The sequence below is a fragment of the Hyla sarda genome, chromosome 11 (genome assembly GCF_029499605.1).
Source record: "Hyla sarda isolate aHylSar1 chromosome 11, aHylSar1.hap1, whole genome shotgun sequence".
NCBI classification, from domain to species: domain Eukaryota; kingdom Metazoa; phylum Chordata; class Amphibia; order Anura; family Hylidae; genus Hyla; species Hyla sarda.
Genome location: NC_079199.1, coordinates 88,174,401 through 88,194,166, shown reverse-complemented (window position 1 = coordinate 88,194,166; position 19,766 = coordinate 88,174,401). Strand labels below are relative to the sequence as shown.

General features: G+C 42.6%; 1 protein-coding gene across 4 annotated transcripts in view; it reads left to right on the top strand.

Moving 5' to 3' along the window:
• ADAMTSL4 (ADAMTS like 4) overlaps positions 1-19,766 on the top strand; it is a 190,183-nt gene that overhangs the window by 56,746 nt on the left and 113,671 nt on the right. For 3 of the 4 annotated variants that reach the window (XM_056546337.1, XM_056546338.1, XM_056546339.1), the window contains exons 3-5: positions 3,374-4,122; positions 7,583-8,705; positions 11,450-11,552. In XM_056546337.1, coding sequence (XP_056402312.1) covers positions 3,374-4,122; positions 7,583-8,705; positions 11,450-11,552 — 1,975 coding nt within the window. The remainder of the gene's footprint in view (positions 1-3,373; positions 4,123-7,582; positions 8,706-11,449; positions 11,553-19,766) is intronic. The other variant, XM_056546340.1, reaches the window with a different exon arrangement.

Here is a 19,766-nt window from a genome sequence, read left to right as displayed (position 1 = left end):
ACGTTTGAAAGCCTGACTCCCATCAAAGACTGTAGGATGGTTCTCATTGCCGTAAGACACGTAACATGCAGAAACCATTAGCTGAACCCAAGACCAGTACATTATTCCTCGGCATCAAAGGCATACATCTCTTTATTGTGTGATTCATTGAAGGTTTCGTTGAAGATCTGGAAATTGGAAAGAGGTGTTAGATTTGTTACATACTTTAGTCCTGCGTATGAACGCCTGACTCCTTAGTCCTGTAAATTGAAGGGGTTGTGAAAAACATCTTATTCCCCATGAACAGAATGGTGGATAAATGTCTGATCGCGGAATCTTCAATTATTTGTATAGCAGCGCCTAAGGTTTCTTTGGCACTCTTTACCTCTGTGGATAGGGGGATAAGATATTTTTCACTGGACAGCCCCTTTAAAAGAATATTCTTATCTAAATTAAGATTGCCGGATCACAAGAGTTAAACAGTTGGGATCAGAGCTTTCTCTTATCATGGTTGTTGCTGTGGTAGATGTCAGCCAGAGTACTGTAAATGTATAATCCTTGGCATGAAGTAGAAGCCCCTGACGCTGGACACCAGTTAAAGGGGTTATCTTAAAGGGATATTCAGGGTTTATACATCTTATACCCTATCCAAAGGATAGGGGATAAGATGTATGATCGCAGGGGTCCCGCTGTTGGGGACCCCCGCGATCTCGGTGCAGCCCCCAGCATTGTGTGCGGGCACTGTCTCTGAGATGGGGACGTGACATCACGGCCACGATCCTTAGTGACGTCAAGGCACTCCCCTCCATTCATGTCTATGGGAGGGGGTGTGACGGCCGTCACGCCCCCTCCCATAGACGTGAATGGAGGGGCAGGGTGTGACATCACTAGGGGAAACGGCATTGACATCACATCCCCGTCTCGGAGGCAGCGCCCGGCACAGAATGTCGGGGGCTGCACCGAGATCGTGGGGGTCCTCCAGCAGCGGGACCCCTGCGATCATACATCTTATCCCCTATCCTTTGGATAGGGGATAAGATGTATAAACCCGGATAACCCCTTTAATAGGTAATTTTTTACATGGTTTCCACTATTTATTTCATACTGCTTGACTATTGTTAACAGCCCTCTAAACAGGACCGTAATGCTGGTAATAGTAGAATAGTGGTAGTATGCAGTGATGGGAGCCTCAGGACCCCTGTGTAATCTCTTCCTCAGAAGGAAAAGCCAAAATGCCCAATATGCCATCTCTGCTTTCATTTAATTCCTTCATTATGAGGGAACCATGCTTCATTGGAAATGTAGTAATGCTATCCTTAAAGAAGCTGTGTGCTGGATGCAGGTAATTCTTACTTCTAGGTGAGATTCACTTCAATGGCCTGTTATAGATTCCATCACATAACACTTTCCAGAATGATTGTATGGGTGCCCAAAGCCCAGTATTTTAGGGAATGGGCCATTTTATTTGCTACACCATCAGTGTTTTGTATACCAATTTACTAGGAACCTAAAGACTTTGAGAAGCCTTACCTTAGGCCTCTAATAACTTGACATGTCCTTCAAGGGTTGGTAAGAGCCACCATAGGCAAACAAGGCCACCATAAGTTGCTGTCACCCAGAAACCCAGAAGTAGTATATGTTGTTATTTGTTTATATTGATAACTAATGTGATTGGACAGTAATTTTGGTCCATAGAAATCTTCCTTGACACCTCTACTCCAGAGACTATTAGAAGCCTTAGTTAAAGGGGTACTCCGCCCCTAGACATCCCATCCCCTATCCAAAGGATAGGGCATAAGATGTTTGATCACAGGAATCCTGCCGCTGGGATCCCCTGCGATCTCTGTGCAGCACCCGGCATTCTGAAAGCTATTTTCAGAACCCTGGGTTTGGAAAGCTGTGGTCGTGACATCACGCCAGGCCCCTTCCATTCATGTCTGTGGGAGGGGGCATGAATGGAGGAGGCGTGGGGTGACATCATGAGGGAGCATGGCGTGACGTCACAACCACAACCTGCCAAAACCCAACGTGAACAAGGCCACCATAAGTGGTTGTCACCCAGAAATACTAAATTTAGTTTTTGCCTAAATGAATAACCAATGTGATTGGCAGTAAAAGCTTTGGTCCAGGAAAATTTCGTTGACACCTCTACCCCACAGACCATTGGGATCTGCTGGCCATAAGGAAAGCAGTACTACAAGTGGGCAGTACAGAGGTATGGTGGCAGTCCATTATACATGCATACTAATGTGGCAGGGCTAGTAAAGACCCTACGCTGGAAGTCATTGCTTGTAATGTTTGGGGTGGCCCTGGTACAGATTTTACATTGGGAACCAGGATCAGAAAGCTACAAATCTTCCCTCCCCAATCTCCTGTCATCTTTAAAATGCTACACATTTGTGTCATTCATTGCATATAGTGGTGGGATGCCTAGATTGTTTTCAGGAAGCAGCACATGATTTATGGGTGGCCATAGTAAAGCTTCTGATGTCAGGAATGCCTGTATCTATTGCTTTCGGAATCCTAGTGACAGCACATATCATTGTTACTAAGAGAATGTGAAGCTATTTCTGACTTGGCAAAGTTAATTCTTCTTCCGCACCAAGCCATTGTCAAGCAGCTCTTTATAGAAATACAGATCCCAATCCCGATAGCGCACGCAACGTCAAAGTTGTGTGCAGTTTTCTTGTGTCCCCAATAAATCCTTTTAATTACAGATTTACAAAATGACTATCTGTTTGTATTTCACAGTCTGATCCAGGCCATAGGAAATTGTTATTTTGGAGTAAAAATATTGTTGGCCCTGTGAAGCCATTGGGAGAATGTAGATCACTGTATTATTCTTCTCATAGATTACACTAATGTAATGTGTCTGGGGAAAATTGATGTCTATGAGAGATTGACGAATGGCTTATGAAGAGATTTGCACTGAAGTTTATGGGGATCTGACATCTATTATATGCTATTCCCATCTTTGTCTGAAAGGAAGCTGTTACATGGATGAGCAGTTTTCCATCCGTATGGTTTGTTTCCATTCAACATGTGTTGCTGATTGTAGTAGATATATAAGAACAATCGGAGAGATTTATAAAAACTTGTGCAGAAGAAAAGTTTCCTCTGGACAGGTTTTGATAAATCTCCCCCCAATGTGTATTGGTGTATATCTGACTATCTTTTGTTGGGAGGGAATTCCATTCTGTTGGGTTTGGAGAAGGGCTTGTAAAGATCAGGTTTGGTTCTGGAAGAGCAAAACTGTATAAAAACTAATTTTGATGGACCATGTTATGGACCAATTTTTATATATATGGTTGGAAAAGGTTGTTTTTCTGTAATAAGAGAAAGTTCCATAATTGTGTGGATTATTTCATTTATATATTTTTCTTAAACTTTACAGGTGCCTAATCGGAGATCCAGGCAAACTTTGGAAGATGACCCTGCAGAAAATAAAATTGTTGGCACATGGGGTCCCTGGGGACCATGGTCCTCTTGTTCACAGACCTGTGCGCAAGGAGTTATCGAAAGAAGCCGCACTTGTTTGTCTCCATATCAACAGGTTCCTTGGGCACCAAGGTCAGAGCCAAACCCACACAACATTCAACCTCATCCAGAGCCACCTTTCCGTGATGAAAGAGGTAGTATTTACTCTATGGGGCCAGCAAGGCCATCATATCCACTTCATGTCGAAAGGGAGAATGCAGCTCCATTTGTAGAGCCCTATGTACCAAGAAACCCTACACATAGTCGATATAATCAATTTAATCGTAATGCCCGCGAAGAGACATTTGCTGGAGGATCGCAGCCCTTATACACAAGACGGGATCAACCTCCCTATCACAGATCCACATCAAATCGAGGACGGACAGCACCTCAACCTCCAGAAACACTTTGGCAACCATCACCACTGGACATCCCGCACAGGCAAGATGCTCTTCGTGCTCCTGAAACTATCTCTATTCACAGAAAACCCCACCAAGAGGTTCCATTCAACAGAAAGAACAACTCCCGTGCTGATGACCCCTCACAGCCGTGGCCATTTTTTCCAGATTCCATCCCTCTTCTGAAACCTGAAAGCTGGGAGGAGACCAACCCAGTACGGGCAATGCCACCTTTATCTCCCACTAAAGAGACACGTTTCTCACGAAGGTAAAATGAGACAGCTGCTTTAAAACCCATTAGGGATAAGAATTTAGAAAATATATGGCTGCCATCCATCTCTAGTGCACTGCAACACCCACATGGTTACAAAAGCTTTGCTGACGTCTAGTCATTATGGTTTACCCATTTGGCTTCACCATTATGCCTGATATTTCCTCACTTTTAATGGTATTATATAGTCAAGAAATTATAATTTTTTTTATTAAGTTGACCTTCTAATAAGAGTATGTGAGCCCATATATTTGAGAGAAAGTCCAGGTGGCTAAAATAGGCCAAAGATGAGGTGTGCAGAGTCTCTGGCTAGCCTCATCACCTTCATTAATAGATGGAAAGGACCTATGCAGGGCATTGTTCACTAGAGGAATTACATCTTTAGCTAACAAGGTAGTAGTGAATTGCCCTCTATTGCTTGGGTGGTGAAGCCTGTATCATGACGAGGGTCCCATTTTGATCTCTCTTCTGGGGCCCTCTCTCTTTTTATGATATGCTGAGTATATGACAAACAGGTATGTATGAAAACAAGACTAGTCCTAAGTGTCAGACTAGTCTATTAACCCCTTAACGACCACGGACGTAAATGTATGTCCTGGCTTGGCGGTACTTCGCGCACCAGGATGTACATTACGTCCTGTGTATGACCGCGAGCATCGGATCGGATCAGCAGCCGGGGACCCACCGGTAATGGCCGACATCCGCGATCGCGCAGATGTCCGCCATTAACCCCACAGATGCCGTGATCAGTACAGATCACGGCATCTGCGGCAATGTGAACGTTAAAATAGATGATCGGATTGCCCGCAGCGCTGCCGTGGTGATACGATCATCTGTAATGGCGTCTCCTGCTCTGGTCTGAGATCGAGCAGACCAGAGCAGAAGATAGCCGATAATACTGATCAGTGCTATGTCCTATGCATAGCACTGAATAGTATTAGCAATCAAATGATTGCTATAAATAATCCCCTATGGGGACATAAAAAGTGTAAAAAAAAAAAGTTGAAAAATGTAAAAATTAAAAGTAAAAAAAAAATTAGAAAATCCCCCCCCCCCCAATTAAAAGGAAAACTGTCAATTTATCCCATTTTACCCCCAAAAAGCGTAATATTTTTTTTTTATAAACATGTTTGGTATTGTCGCGTGTGTAAATGTCAGATATATCAAAATATAATGTTAATGATCGTAAAAAACGTTTAAAAAAAGCTGCTTTTTTTGTCACATTTTATTCCCCAAAAAAATTTCTACAAAATTTCAAAAAGTTTTATATATGCAATAAAATCAATATATCAATAAAAAGTACAGATGAAGGCGCAAAAAATAAGCCCTCATACCGCCCTATATACGGAAAAATGAAAAGGTTATAGGAGGTCAAAATAGGGCAATTTTAGATTATTGATTTTGTACAAAAAGTTTTAGATTTTTTTTAAGCGGTACAAAAATATAAAAGTATCTAGCCATGGGTATCATTTTAATCGTATTGACCCACAGAATAAAGAACACATGTCATTTTTACCGTAAAGTGTACAGTGTGAAAACAAAACCCTCCAAAATGTGCAAAATTGTGGTTTTCATTTGAATTTCCTCCCTAAAAAAATATTTTTAGGGTTCATCGTACATTTAATGGTAAAATGAGAGGTTTCATTACAAAGTACAATTGGTCATGCAAAAAGCAAGCCTTTATATGGGTCTGTAGAAGGAAATATAAAAGAGTTATGGATTTTAGAAGGCGAGGAGGAAAAACTAAAAAGCAAAAATAAAATAGGCCTGGTCCGTAAGGGGTTAATAGTCTTGTCCGGTACAGCATTATAATGTTTGCATGTTTTTTACTCCCTATGTTCTTTGTCCTCATTCTTCTTGCCCATAAAGTGTGTACATTAGTTGTTAAAGGGGTACTCCACTGCTCAGCGCTTGGAACAAACTATTCCGCTGGAGCTGACGCCGGGAGCGCGTGAGGTCATAGCCATGCCCCCTCATAAAATCACGCCCCGCCCACTCAATGCAAGTCTATGGGAGGGAATATGACTGTTGTCACACCCTGTCCCATAGAATTGCATTGAGGGGGCGCAACATAATGTCATCCCAAGCTTCCGGCGCCGACTCCAGCATTCGGAACAGTTTGTTCCAAATGCTGAGCAGCGGAGTACCCCTTTAAGCTTACATCAGATGTATGGCTCATGAACAGCTCTCTTCTGGCTCATAGTGGCCATATTGAACATAAGACCACGCTCTGTTCCACACATTTGGTCATATGGACAAGGATTGTCATGAGACAGCCCATTTAAAGGGTCACTCTCATTAAAACTAATTTTTGCTATTGCACTCCTTATGGTAAATAAAACATATTTCTAAGATACTTTGTTTAAAAAAATGATGTTTTCTATGTTTTATTTGTGCTTAAAAACACTCGAGCACATTTTCCCCCAACTCATACACAGACTTTGGACCAAAGTCCAAACACAGAAAGTGCAGCCTGAAGTGCTGAGGGGTGTGTCCAGCCTCACCCAATCATAGCTCCTCTCACACATAACTGCCATATGCTGTTGGTTGGACACCCCCCCCCCCCCCCTCAGCACTGTAGGCGGCACTTGCAATAGCAAAAATTTGTTTTAATGAGAGTGCCCATTTAAGTCCTTTTGACATTAAATACCCAGTGGAGGAGCAAAATGGGAATATTTAGAGTCCATGGGGGAGATTTATCAAAACTTGTTCAAAGGAAAAGTTGCTGAGTTGCCCATAGCAACCAATCAGATCGCTTCTTTCACTTCTCAGAGGCCTCTTCAAAAATGAAAGAAGCAATCTGATTGGTTGCTATGGGCAACTCAGCAACTTTTCCTCTGGACAGGTTTTCATAAATCTCCCCTCATATTCCTAGGTAAATGCTTTTAAACTGTGTTTCATGATAAACCTTTAATTTTAATATATATTTGTTTGCTATAAACTGTAGGCCGATTCACAATGAAGCGTCAGTCTTCAGAACGTCAACTTTACTATGTTTTTCATGCAGCAGATGGGATTTTATAGAGTAGCCAAAACAATTCCTACTTTGGAGAACAGTCTTGTTTATTTAAAGTGCAGGAACGTGTTGGAAATTTCAACTTCATTTATTTCCCTTTTTTCTATACAGAGAGTCGGTTTAAAGCAATAAGTAGTTGAAATATCCTTGTAACTTTCTTACAGCCTTGTATGGGCAGCTCCTTCATGGAATCTGTTTTCCTTTGCTAATGTGAAGTTTGTGCCAAGAATTACGGATGAGGTGAAAGGGGGAACTTTGCATTTTATTTTAGCCAAATGATAACATGACCCTTAATTATGAGTCATGTGTTGTGTCCCGTAATGAGTGAGGCACATTCATAACCATTATCTATTGAACGTTCCTACGATCGCAAATATTTGTTTGAGCCTAGACATGGAAGTAAAGATCTTAAATGATGATATTTCTCATTTTTTCCCATAGGCCTCGTGTAAGAAATGTGATTAAACCTGGGAGATACGGTTATGGAAAAGTACCATTTGCGTTGTCCTTACATACTGAAAAAGATGAATCGCAGCGCTTTAAGAGAAATCACAAGTTAATGACTTTTAGTACTACTGCTAGCCCAAGGAGAGAGAGAAAGAAGGGCTTAACAGCAACACAAAAACCATTAGACAGCATTGGAGAACATGGTACCGTATCCACAGATAAAACTATGGACTTTTTCGATACAAATTTTAAAAAAATAAAGTCATCCTCCAAAAAACCCAAAAGGTCCAGTGAGACTGATCCACCATCTTGGCCAGAAAAACTTGCTAATTCTTCATCACAAAACATTCAGCAAAGGCAACTTGAAGGAGATTCGCGTGAACATGGTTCTCTTGTTGGTGGAGAAGTCGATTCTGTCTTGAATGTTGGAAAACAATCTTTTAACCATCAACTCCAGGATTCTTTCTGGGATACAGAGATGGAAAGGGAAGATGATATACTTCATCCCACTGAGAATAGGAATAGTGGAACATTACACGGTCTGAAAATTAGGACATCAGGGATCAGTGAAAAGCTTGGTCAAAAGATATCTTCAACTCAACCTCCACCATTGACACAGACTTCTAAACCAGTTCAATCCAAAGTTGTTGGTCAGATCGTGGATATTGTAACTAGGAAACTTGCAAGTAGCCATCAAGCGTTCAATGGGAAGAAAAGTTATGAAGAGCCAGTGGTGCCTCCATATAGGCAGAGCAGGACACCCATAGACTATTCTGATGCCAGCAGCGATGAACGGGTTGAACATGAACAACACAGTCAGAAAGTGGGTTCCTCACATCGTCCTAGATCCCGTAGCCAAAGACAAAGTCCTTATAGGCATGGTACAGACAGCAGCAGGACATATCAGAGTATTTTCCGAGACCATCCATCCAGACCTTCGCAAGGAGATACTTGGGATTCGTTAGGAAGGAACCCCTCCCTTAGCTTTGAAAGAGCGCAGGACCCAAGACAAAGCCATCATCAAAATTCTGAAGTTCCTCTTTCCCTGTATAATCCCGGAACAGAAGAGTTTCACTGTGCGGGTCCAAAGAAGCAATTCAAGTCCTGTACTCAAGAGGTATGCCAAAATTACATCACAATTTCTAGTTCATACAGAACATAATACACCACTTATGATCTTCAAGAACTTCTCTTTCTATTCAATTTGTTCAATACCAAGTCCTCCCTTGATTTTATTGAATAGGCCAGTGTTTCCCAAACAGGGAGCCTCCAACGATTGCAAAACTACAACTCCTTCAGCTGTCCAGGCATGCTAGGAGTTGTAGTTTTGCAACCGTTGGAGGCTCCCTGTTTGGAAAAAACTGGCATAGGAATTGGTTTACCATAGGATCCTATGATGATCTAAGTCAGGTTGAGTAAAACCACAGGAGGTCTGTGCCATGTAAAAACGACCTTATTCTTAACATTTTTCATTCCCAGTACCTTAGTGTTTAGAAGTCATGATTGGTCAGGTTTTGAGTAGATACCCACCGTATGTTATATTTGTACCATTAAATTAATTATATAAGATAAGAATTAATAGGTAAGGTCTGAAACTTTTCCGTCCCTGTAGTGGGAGTCCAGCTACTAGGTCCTTTAAAATTCCTGAAAATCCTGGGTGTCCAGTTACTGACAGATCTGTTGGCATGAAAATTGTCATAGTCACAATTCACGTTATTGAATTTGGGAGGGGGTCAACTGCAGAAGAATAAGAGGCCAATCTTTTGTAGAGTATGCATGTTCTGACTACTCTGTGCTTTAAATATCCCCTTTGTTGCCCTGTTGTAAACATTTTTACTATTTGTGTGACAGTCGGTAAAAATGGAACAAGATCTGTCTACCGTGAGCGGCTCTCGGCATTGTTCAAACAAGACCTAATTATAATTCATGTTTGACATGTTTGCATTTTCTTCTCTGTCACAACAGCTTAGCTGAGAAATATCTGCCATCTGCGTCGGCTCCTTATAATATCCTTCAAAGTCTATGATTGAGAAATCAGCTGGTTTATAGGCGGCATGCTCCTTGGGTCTTGTGTTCAGCTCCAGCTCCTTGGGCAACCACAAAACTTGCTCCCACCCAGCAATTAGAGAGTCCTGTCAAGTCTTAAGAACGAGATAACTTTCTTTAATTGGATTCTCTTGGTGCCGTGCCATACACTATTTTAATCTCTGTTTCTAAACGCCTATATTTGTAAAACAGTCACATGCAAACCTGGAAAGACCGATTTGTAAGCTGGCTGTACAATATATAATGTATTAGCTGGCTTAGAGTATTTAGTGCTCTCAACCGTTGACATTACACAAGAAGATTGTCCAACTGCTTTGTCCTCGATTGGTCCTACATCTGCCAAAAGCACCAAACACACTGCACTCTTAGGCTCTGTTCACATTCTTGTCATGGATTCTGTTCTTAATAAGGCCATAATAGCTTTGACAGATTAGTTTTTAAATGAATCCTTAAAGGAGTGCTCTGCCCCTAGACATCTTATCCCCTATCCAAAGGATAGGGGGCAAGATGTCTGATCGTGGAGGTCCCGCCGCTGGGGACCCCTGCGAACTCTGTTGCGCCACCCCAGACATCCTGTCAATGGAGCGAACTTTGCTCCGTGCTGGATGACTGGCAATGCAGGGCGGAGGCTCGTGACATCATGATCATGCCCCGCTAGTGACATCACGGCCACGCCCCCTCAATTCAAGTCTATGGGAGTGGCGTCAGGTGCAGCGCCGGAGGCTCATGACGTCACGGCAGCGCCCAGCTCATGATGTCATGGCCACACACCCTCAATGGAAGTCTATGGGAGGGGGTGTGACGACACGCCCCCTCCCATAGACTTGCATTGAGGGTGGTGTGGCCATGACATCATGAGCTGGGCGCGGCCGTGACATCACGAGCCTCCGACGAGCCTCCGACGAGCCTCCGACGAGCCTCCGACTAAACGAACGCCGGGTGCAGCAGGGGGATTGCAGGGTCCCCAGTGGCAGGACCCCCGCGATCAGACATCTTATCTCCTATACTTTGGGGCGGAGTACCCCTTTAAGGATCCATGGTGTTTATTTTATCACCAGGGCAAAAACAGCAGACTAGGCCATTCTTGACATCAAAGAGCAATATAAATAACAGAACCCATTGCCAGTGGGAGCAGAGCATAATTCTGCCAATCCTTGTATCTCTGGTGCTAGTGGTGCTACTAGTTGAACAAGTAATTGCCAGTTATGGCGCCAGTATGGTGGAATGTTTCATAGCATCTTGTCAGCAAATTACCTGATAACAAAACCTGAATTAAAAAATGGGAGTAAAACCAGGCTCAAGTCCTATTCCAAGAAAGTTCTTAGATTGCATTGGGTTCTACGCAAGGTTGTACTATGCAACGGCTTTAGATCTTTTCCAGAAAGAGGTTGGATGAGACTCCTCTTTCCAGAGTAACTGCATTGTTGGCAGAGCGGCAATGGAATGGATGTGAAAGGGAAACAAACACCAGAACCTTCTGTCCTTGGGGGTAAAACCTGGGACCATAATAGGGGTCCATTCTGACTTTTACTATTTGTATTCTACAGGTTCTATTAGTAGACCACCAAGGTCTTTTTATTTTTATTGTCATGTTTCTAAAATCTTGGTATCACTTTTGATTTAGCTTTCCAGTTTTGGCCTTTTGTCTTGCGCTGAATCATTCTCTACCTAAAAGTTTTTAAGCACTAACTTACCTCCCTCTTACGTGAGTGCTGTCACCAGTTCTGTGTATGATTTTCTTTACTTTGCTGTACATGAGTTGTTGCACACATTTTTCACCTTTCTACTGAAAATAAAATAGTCTTTTGTTTGCAGCCATGTCCGGCGGGTCAACCTGATGCCAGAACTTTGCAATGTTCAACTTTTAACAACCAGGAGTTCATGGGTCGTCTGTACCAGTGGGAAGCATTCACTGAAGGTAAGAGCGACTTACTCTGTCTGTAGTACAATAAAGCCATTGTCTGTGTATTCTCGTATCTTCACCACTGTGCGTAGAGTATAGATAAAACTGATGTTAAATACCATCACGCTCACATGTATGATAATGCCTGCCATAAAACAATAGCCAATACATATTATAAATCCATTAGGACAGGACTTATAAAGCTACTTCTATGGTACAAAACAAACTACAATAAACAACCTGATAGATGTTGAGGTCAGACTTGCTTAGGGCCCCATACACATTAGACTAAAGTTATTAAGAGTGGACAATTTCAACTAAAATGATCATTAATTGGTTTAAATTTTAAAGTTTTTACAAATTTTTCAGATTGTTATTATCTGAAAAGAAGTAGGTTTTGTTTAAAATTTGGGCAACTGGAAAGAATAATTTACAGAATATTCCAGGAATATCCCTAAAAAGATAATTTGTCCAACACCAATTGATCATGTATGGCCAGATTGAAGTAGTAGTTCAACAACTGTGCAACCATCAAGCCACTTCTGTCTAATGTGTATGGCCGCCTTTAGAATCCTTTTAAACAGACCTACGCCCAATACAAGCGCCTTGGATCGGCACTTTTTCATAAGCCATTTACAGTGCTCAATGATTGCTCATTCGGCCCTGGCCGCTCAATTGCTGGATCACTTGTACGACCCTTTACTTACATTATTGTCGGTCGCAAATTCCCTGTTTACACAGGGACATGTGTATCTGGCCAACAATGATTTTCAGGGCCCCACAATTCCAGCAATCGGTTAATGAAATAGCGATCACTGGGTCATTTAGGGCACTGTTACATGGGTAATTATAGGATGAACAATCTTATATTGCCCATTAACAAGCAACCAATTAATAAGCATTCACTTCTTGGCTGGTCACATCTTTCAGGCAGGTCTAAAAAGCAATCATTCATCAGCCATAAAGGGTTTTCCCTAACGATCCTGCCATCATTTGCCATGTACTAGGCTCCTTTTGAAACAAGTGCTTGATCGGCGCTTGCACAAGGCATGGGTCTGCCTATATAATACTACCTTTACACAGGGAAATTACGATCAAAATTGTCCTATGTGAAAGGCCGTAAACAATGTTTGATTTGAGTCTATCTCAGTATTGGTCACCACAGCTATCTGGGACTAAATTTCACAGCGTATTTTAAAGGGCTGGCCTCAAATTGGACCTTCAGAGCATGTCAGTTTTAATTTTTGGTATAGTCTGGCACAGGTGTCATAGGTATTAACCGCCATATATATATTCAGAATGGGATCTCGCCAGCCATCAGTAGAAAATGGCCTTACTTAGAAGACTTAGAAGTTTTTCATTGCTGGTCAACACTCACTCATAGGTGGAGTCCCTGTCACCAGTGCCCCAGATATCAGTATAACATGTCATAAAAGTCATTGTTAAGGACAAACTATAAAAGCACATGCTCTTTTGTCTACAGATACCACGTTTATTTGGTTGTGTTTCCATACTAGTATTGGACATCAATTTAGGTTAAATTAGAGAGTAAAAGAGGGACTCTGCCCCTAGACATCTTATCCCCTAGCCAAAGGATAGGGAATAAGATGTCTGATCGAGGGGGTCCCGCCGCTGGGGTCCCCCGCGATCTCTGCTGTGGCACCCCCAGACATCCGGTGCATGGAGCAAACTTTGCTCTGTGCCGGATAACTGGTGATGTGGGGCGGAGGCTCGTGACATCACGGCCACGCCCCGCTTGTGATGTCATGGCCACTCCCCTCAATGCAAGTCTAAGGGAGGGGGCGTGATGGCCACCATGCCCCCTCCCATAGACTTGCATTGAGGGTAGTGGCCAGGACATCACATGCGGGGCATGGCTGCGGCGTCACTAGCTTCCAGCGCTGCCCCGGCGCTCTTAACGAACATCGGGGGCAGCATTTAGATCACGGGGGTCCCCAGCGGCAGGACCCCGCGATCAGACATCTTATCCCCTATCCCTTGGATAGGGAGTAAGATGTCTAGGGCCGGAGTACCCCTTTAATATGTTCTGTATGTTCTACAGGAGAGACAAGTGGTCCTCTCTTCTCTACACATTATGAGTAGTAATATAATTTGTAGACCTGCTGTTGAGAGGGTTGAATGGAGTAAATCATGGGAGATATTCAAGTACAGCAGGAAGAATGCAGAAAAGTACGGAATACTCATGCTGTGTGTATACAGTCAGTGCCACATATAACAAGGCTATGGGAGGTTTCCATTTCCTCTGGTGGTTAATGTCCCTCTATCCCTCATATCCTGTATTGTTCCCTATGGTATAATGGAACCAGCTCACTTTCCATTGATATCTTTGATGAACTCATACATTTAAAGGGCAAGGGACATAAAAGCCATCTGTGTGATGGCATTGCGTGTCATATAATACTGAATGTCACCATGCTCCGCTTAACCCTACATCTGGTGTTAGAGGGGCTAACACAAGTTATGAGGCTGACTGTACATACATTGAGAAAGTTGGAAATCTACAAAATTCGTTTTTTGTTAAAATTAATAATCTGATAAAAATAGACTGCTCCTGGGCCTTGGGTACCACGTTTCATCCTTCTTTTGCAATGTTCCTTTACAATACTGCTGTTCTTTTATGTGGTTGTAGGGCCTGTGGTCCTTTTTTAAGCCCTGTATTGCATCAGTGATCTTTATTTTTCATGGGCATTGTGAAATGTAACTATATAAGGCTCTTTTTACACTACACTAGTGGAGTGACAAATATAGGTATCCATAGACCCCACTCTCAAAAAGACAGGGCTCCCATTTGCCTTTAGGGGCCTGAATGTAGTCACCTAGGGGGAGATTTATCAAAAGTTGTCCAGAGGAAAAGTTGCTGAGTTGCCCATAGCAACCAATCAGATCGCTTCTTTCATTTTTAACAAGGCCTCTACAAAATGAAAGACGCGATCTGGTTGGTTGCTATGGACAACTGGGCAACTTTTCCTCTGGACAGATTTTGATAAATCTCCCCCTCTAGTGCCTTTATTTGGGTCATGTTTTGAAAGACCACATATACGGTCAGAAGTTTACCTGAATGTAGTCATAAGGTGACTAGGTTTGGTCCAGTGAAATCAATTGGGCCCATTCCTGTTCATGCTTGTATATGTTGGCAGCCCATTTTGACATGTTGCTGATGTATGCATGCCTCAGAAGGAACAATTGTCAATAAACCTAGCCATAGTCATAATAACTCAAAACAGAATATTATTAATTCAATTAGACAGATATACCAGGCACTGCACAGAGTAGCATTAACAATCCCGTATAGATGGACTCGGACGACTACAGGTGCTTTAGTATAGCTGACAGTGTCTTCGGGTGCAGACTATCATGTAATAGAAGATAGCTTCGAGTGCATGTGATGTATAGAGAAAATGAAGTCGCACTCACCCGGACTGTTGCTTCAGCATACGGAAGTTTTATTCCAATATCGTAGCTGTACAAACATAGATCACAAATCCATGGCGGGGAGCGAGAGCCGAACACGACTCTCTGACGTGGGGCACACCACTGATAGGCTACTAGTTTCGCGTCACTCCCCCCGGGAGTGCGAAAAAAGCGTTCAGAACATTAAGTTCCGAACGCTGGCCAGTGGAGTACCCCTTTAATACTGGGGAAATAGTTCTTTCTAACATAGGATCTGCACAAATAGCTTGTGAGCTGAGGAGATGAGAGTACTGGTTGGTTCAGTACTCTTGTCCAGGGGTTATCTAACTTCATGTGAGGCCGAGGACATTGTGACCCTGAAATACGGATTCTCATGCTTATTGTCATGGTCCCTCCTGTGCTATTGAAGTTATTATTGATGCCTTCTCTATTTTGGGATGTGCGGGGTGCTCATCCAGGAACACATGACATATAATGGAAGTTTTGTCCCGTTGTCCCCTATTTCTGAACACTGCCTGGTTGGTGAAGACATGGTTAACGACATTTTACGTTACTTAAACCCTGTGGCTGGCAGCGACCTTCAAACAACCGGTCGGGTCTTTTATATATTTGCCAAGCTGTGGATGTTTTGACCCCCCTGTTGTTCTTTTTAGATATTCCACGTTCCTTGCTGCTGCATCATCCTCCATCACTTCTATTTTAGCACAGGGAACTTTGCCAGATAAAAGTGCTTGTAAGTCCAGCTAACTTGAGCTTCTGCTATGTGGCTCTGGCCCTTTGACCCTGGTGGACTCTTGACCTCTGTTTAGTACTTTTGAAGTATATTTAAAGGCACCTTTTTTTAGATTTAGGCTTTAATGGACAGTTGACCAGATGAAGGCCTTTAGATGTTAAAGGGGTATTCCGGGCAAAAACATCTTATCCCCTATCCAAAGGATAGGGGGATAAGATGTCTGATCACGAGGGGCCCACCGCTGGCCCCCCCCCCCCCCCTGTGATCTCCCTGTAGCACCCGCATAGAATGCGGGCTGCATCTCCAGTTTCAGAAGCCTCCGGGATTCCGGGACTGGAGTTGTGATGTCACGCCATGCCCCCTCCATTCATGTCTATGTCACGCCCCCCTCCATGCCCTCCCTTAGACATGAAGGGAGGGGGTGTGGCGTGACGTCAAGAGGAATTTTGTTTCCTAAGGTAGATAAAAATGGTAAATTGTAGGGTTTATAGTGTATGAAAAATGCTTAATATACTGAGAATAGAGAAGAAGAGCAGGGTCCAGCTCCCAAGGAAAACGGATAAAATCCAAAATTTTAATTCAAGCCATTAAAAGGTGAGTGAACAAAAGAAAAGGGGGAATAAAATCATAGCAGAAATGCCGACGTGTTTCGGACTATATAGTCCTTAATCATGCCATGATTAAGGACTATATAGTCCGAAACGCGTCGGCATTTCTGCTATGATTTTATTCCCCCTTTTTCTTTTGTTCACTCACCTTTTAATGGCTTGAATAAAAATTTTGGATTTTATCCGTTTTCCTTGGGAGCTGGACCCTGCTCTTCTTCTCTATTCCAAGTCTTCACTCCAAGCATGCGGTTGGATGTTGTCCGTGCTTCCTATCTACACTTGAAGTCCTCCTCCTCTCAAGAACTTATATGGTGGTGAGCTGGTTTTTCTCTTTCATAGACTTTGGTTATGTTAATATACTGAGAACTGTATGTGGGATGGTGGGTCTACATACTGGTCATTGTACAGCTAAGTACTGGCCTACGTACAGAATAACACTCAATAACAGTGAGTCCCACCACAGGAAAAAATGGGGCAACAAAGTGAATACTTGAGTAGCATGTATTTTATGTGGTGCTGAGCAGTGATTCCATCTCGAAGGATGAGGACTAGAGCATAACATGTTTGAAGAAGTTTCACAGACAAATGGTTGAACTATTGATGAAGACATTGAAATTACTGAGCGCTACGTTTTACAGCAGTCTGTATTCTGCTGACTGGCTAAGGCCAAGTACCATATAGATGGGGCTCTGGATTAAACCCTTTAGAAAACTGTATGGCTATGATGATAGCTTTGTCACTTAACAGGTTGCTTTAAAGGGGTACTCCAGTGCAAAACATTTCATTTTATTTTTTTCAAATCAACTGATGCCAGAAAGTTAAACAGATTTGTAAATTACTTCTATTAAAAATCTGAATCCTTTTTAGCTACTGTATGCTCCAGAGGAAGTTGTTTTTCAGTCTGACCACAGTGCTCTCTGCTGTCACCTCTGTTCTTGTCGGGAACTGTCCAGAGTAGGAGCAAATCCCCAAAGCAAACCTCTCCTTCTCTGGAAAGTTCCTGAGCTGGACAGAGGTGTCAGCAGAGAGCACTGTGGTCAGACTGAAAAGAACAACTCAACTTCCTCTGGAGCATACAGCAGCTGAGTACTGGAAGGGTTAAGATTTTTTTTTTTATTAGAAGTAATTTACAAATCTGTTTTAACTTTCTGCCACCAGTTAATTTGAGAATTTTTTTTTTCCATTAGAGTACCCATATTTTGTAACCTCACATTGGACATTTTTGTTAGAAACACAAGGAATCAACAACACTTAGGATGATGGGCGGAAATAGGTAGTGGTGAAAGGCGATAGGTGGGGGGAAAAATAAAAAGGTATGCATGCTGCCCCTTTAAATCAGAGAAAGTGGCTGTGGGCAGCCACTATATGCTATAGCAGGAGGTTTAGGCAGCAGAGGCATGGCGGCATGCAGGAGAGTGGGACACAGAGCATGGCCGTGCAAAACACTGCCACAAACCTCACATGGCAGTAGGAGGTAGGAGCCATGGACTGGCACCACCATTGGTAAGTGGTGGAGCCACCTGCCAGCGTTACACAGCTCATAAACATCAGTCAGGCACAATTGATTCACCCAATGCTTATACAGTGGGGCAAAAAAGTATTTAGTCAGCCACCAATTGTGCAAGTTTTCCCACTTAAAAAGATGAGAGGCTGTAATTTTCATCATAGGTATACCACAACTATGAGAGACATAATGAGAAAAAAAATCCCTTAAATCACATTGTCTCATTTTTAAAGAATTTATTTGCAAATTATGGTGGAAAATAAGTATTTGGTCACCTACAAACAAGCAAGATTTCTGGCTCTCACAGACCTGTAACTTCTTCTATAAGATTCTCCTCTGTCCTCCACTCCTTACCTGTATTAATGGCACCTGTTTGAACTTGTTATCAGTATAAAAGACACCTGTCCACAACCTCAAACAGTCACACTCCAAACTCCACTATGGCCAAGACCAAAGAGCTGTCGAAGGACACCAGAAACCTGTACCAGGCTGGGAAGACTGAATCTGTAATAGGCAAGCAGCTTGGTGTGAATAAATCAACTGTGGGAGCAATTATTAGAAAATGGAAGACATACAAGACCACTGATAATATCCATCGATCTGGGGCTCGACGCAAGATCTCACCCCGTGGTGTCAAAATGATCACAAGAACGGTGAGCAAAAATACCAGAGCCACACAGGGGAACCTAGTGAATGACCGGCAGAGAGCTGGGACCAAAGTAACAAAGGCTACCATCAATGTGACTCAAATCAATGTGTCCCCCTGTTTAAGCCAGTACATGTCTGGGCCTGTCTGAAGTTTGGCAAAGAGCATTTGGATGATCCAGAAGAGTTTTGGAAAATGTCATATGGTCAGATGAAACCAAAGTAGAACTGTTTGGTAAAAACTCAACTCGTCGTGTTTGGAGGAAAAAGAATGCTGAGTTGCATCCAAAGAACACCATACGTACTGTGAAGCATGGGGGTGGAAACATTATGCTTTGGGACTTTTTTCTGCTAAGGGACCAGGACGACTGATCTGTGTAAAGGAAAGAATGAATGGGGCCATGTATCGTGAGATTTTGAGTGAAAACCTCCTTCCATCAGCAAGGGCATTGGAGATGAAACGTGGCTGGGTCTTTCAGAATGACAATGATCCCAAACACACTGCCCGGGCAATGAAGGAGTGGCTTTGTAAGAAGTATTTCAAGGTCCTGGAGGGGCCTAGCCAGTCTCCAGATCTCAACCCCATAGAAAACCTTTGGAGGGAGTTGAAAGTCTGTGTTGCCCAGCAACAGTCCCAAGACATCACTGCTCTAGAGGAGATCTGCATGGAGGAATGGGCCAAAATACCAGCAGCAGTGTGTGAAAACCTAATGAAGACTTACAGAAAACATTTTACCTCTGTCATTGCCAACAAAGAGTATATAACAAAGTATTGAGATTAACTTTTGTTATTGACCAAATACTTATTTTTCACTATAATTTGCAAATGAATTCTTTAAAAATCAGACAATGTGATTTTATGGATTTTTTTTCTCTTCATGTCTCTCATAGTTGAGGTATACCTATCCTGAAAATTACAGGCCTCTCTGTTCTTTTTAAGTGGGAGAACTTGCACAATTGGTGGCTGACTAAATACTTGTTTGCCCCAGTGTATGTATATTTTTCTTGAAACAGAAATCTGGCCCCATATATCCTGAAGAAACAAGTCGTCAGATTGAGATTGTACCATAAACATAAGATTGTCAGCAACAAAATCAATTGGATCCGCAGACAATAATCTGACGTCTATGGCCATTTCCTCATATATAATGAAAGCCAGTGCTATGTAATCCTACAAAGAACGCTTGTTTCCCCTGGCTAGGAGAGGCCACCTCTTTGAGGCTTGTCCAGAAATGCTTTGGACACCATTCTAACTCTCTGAGAACAGTTTATGTCTACTTTAAAGCTTAAACTTTTTTTTTTAAATC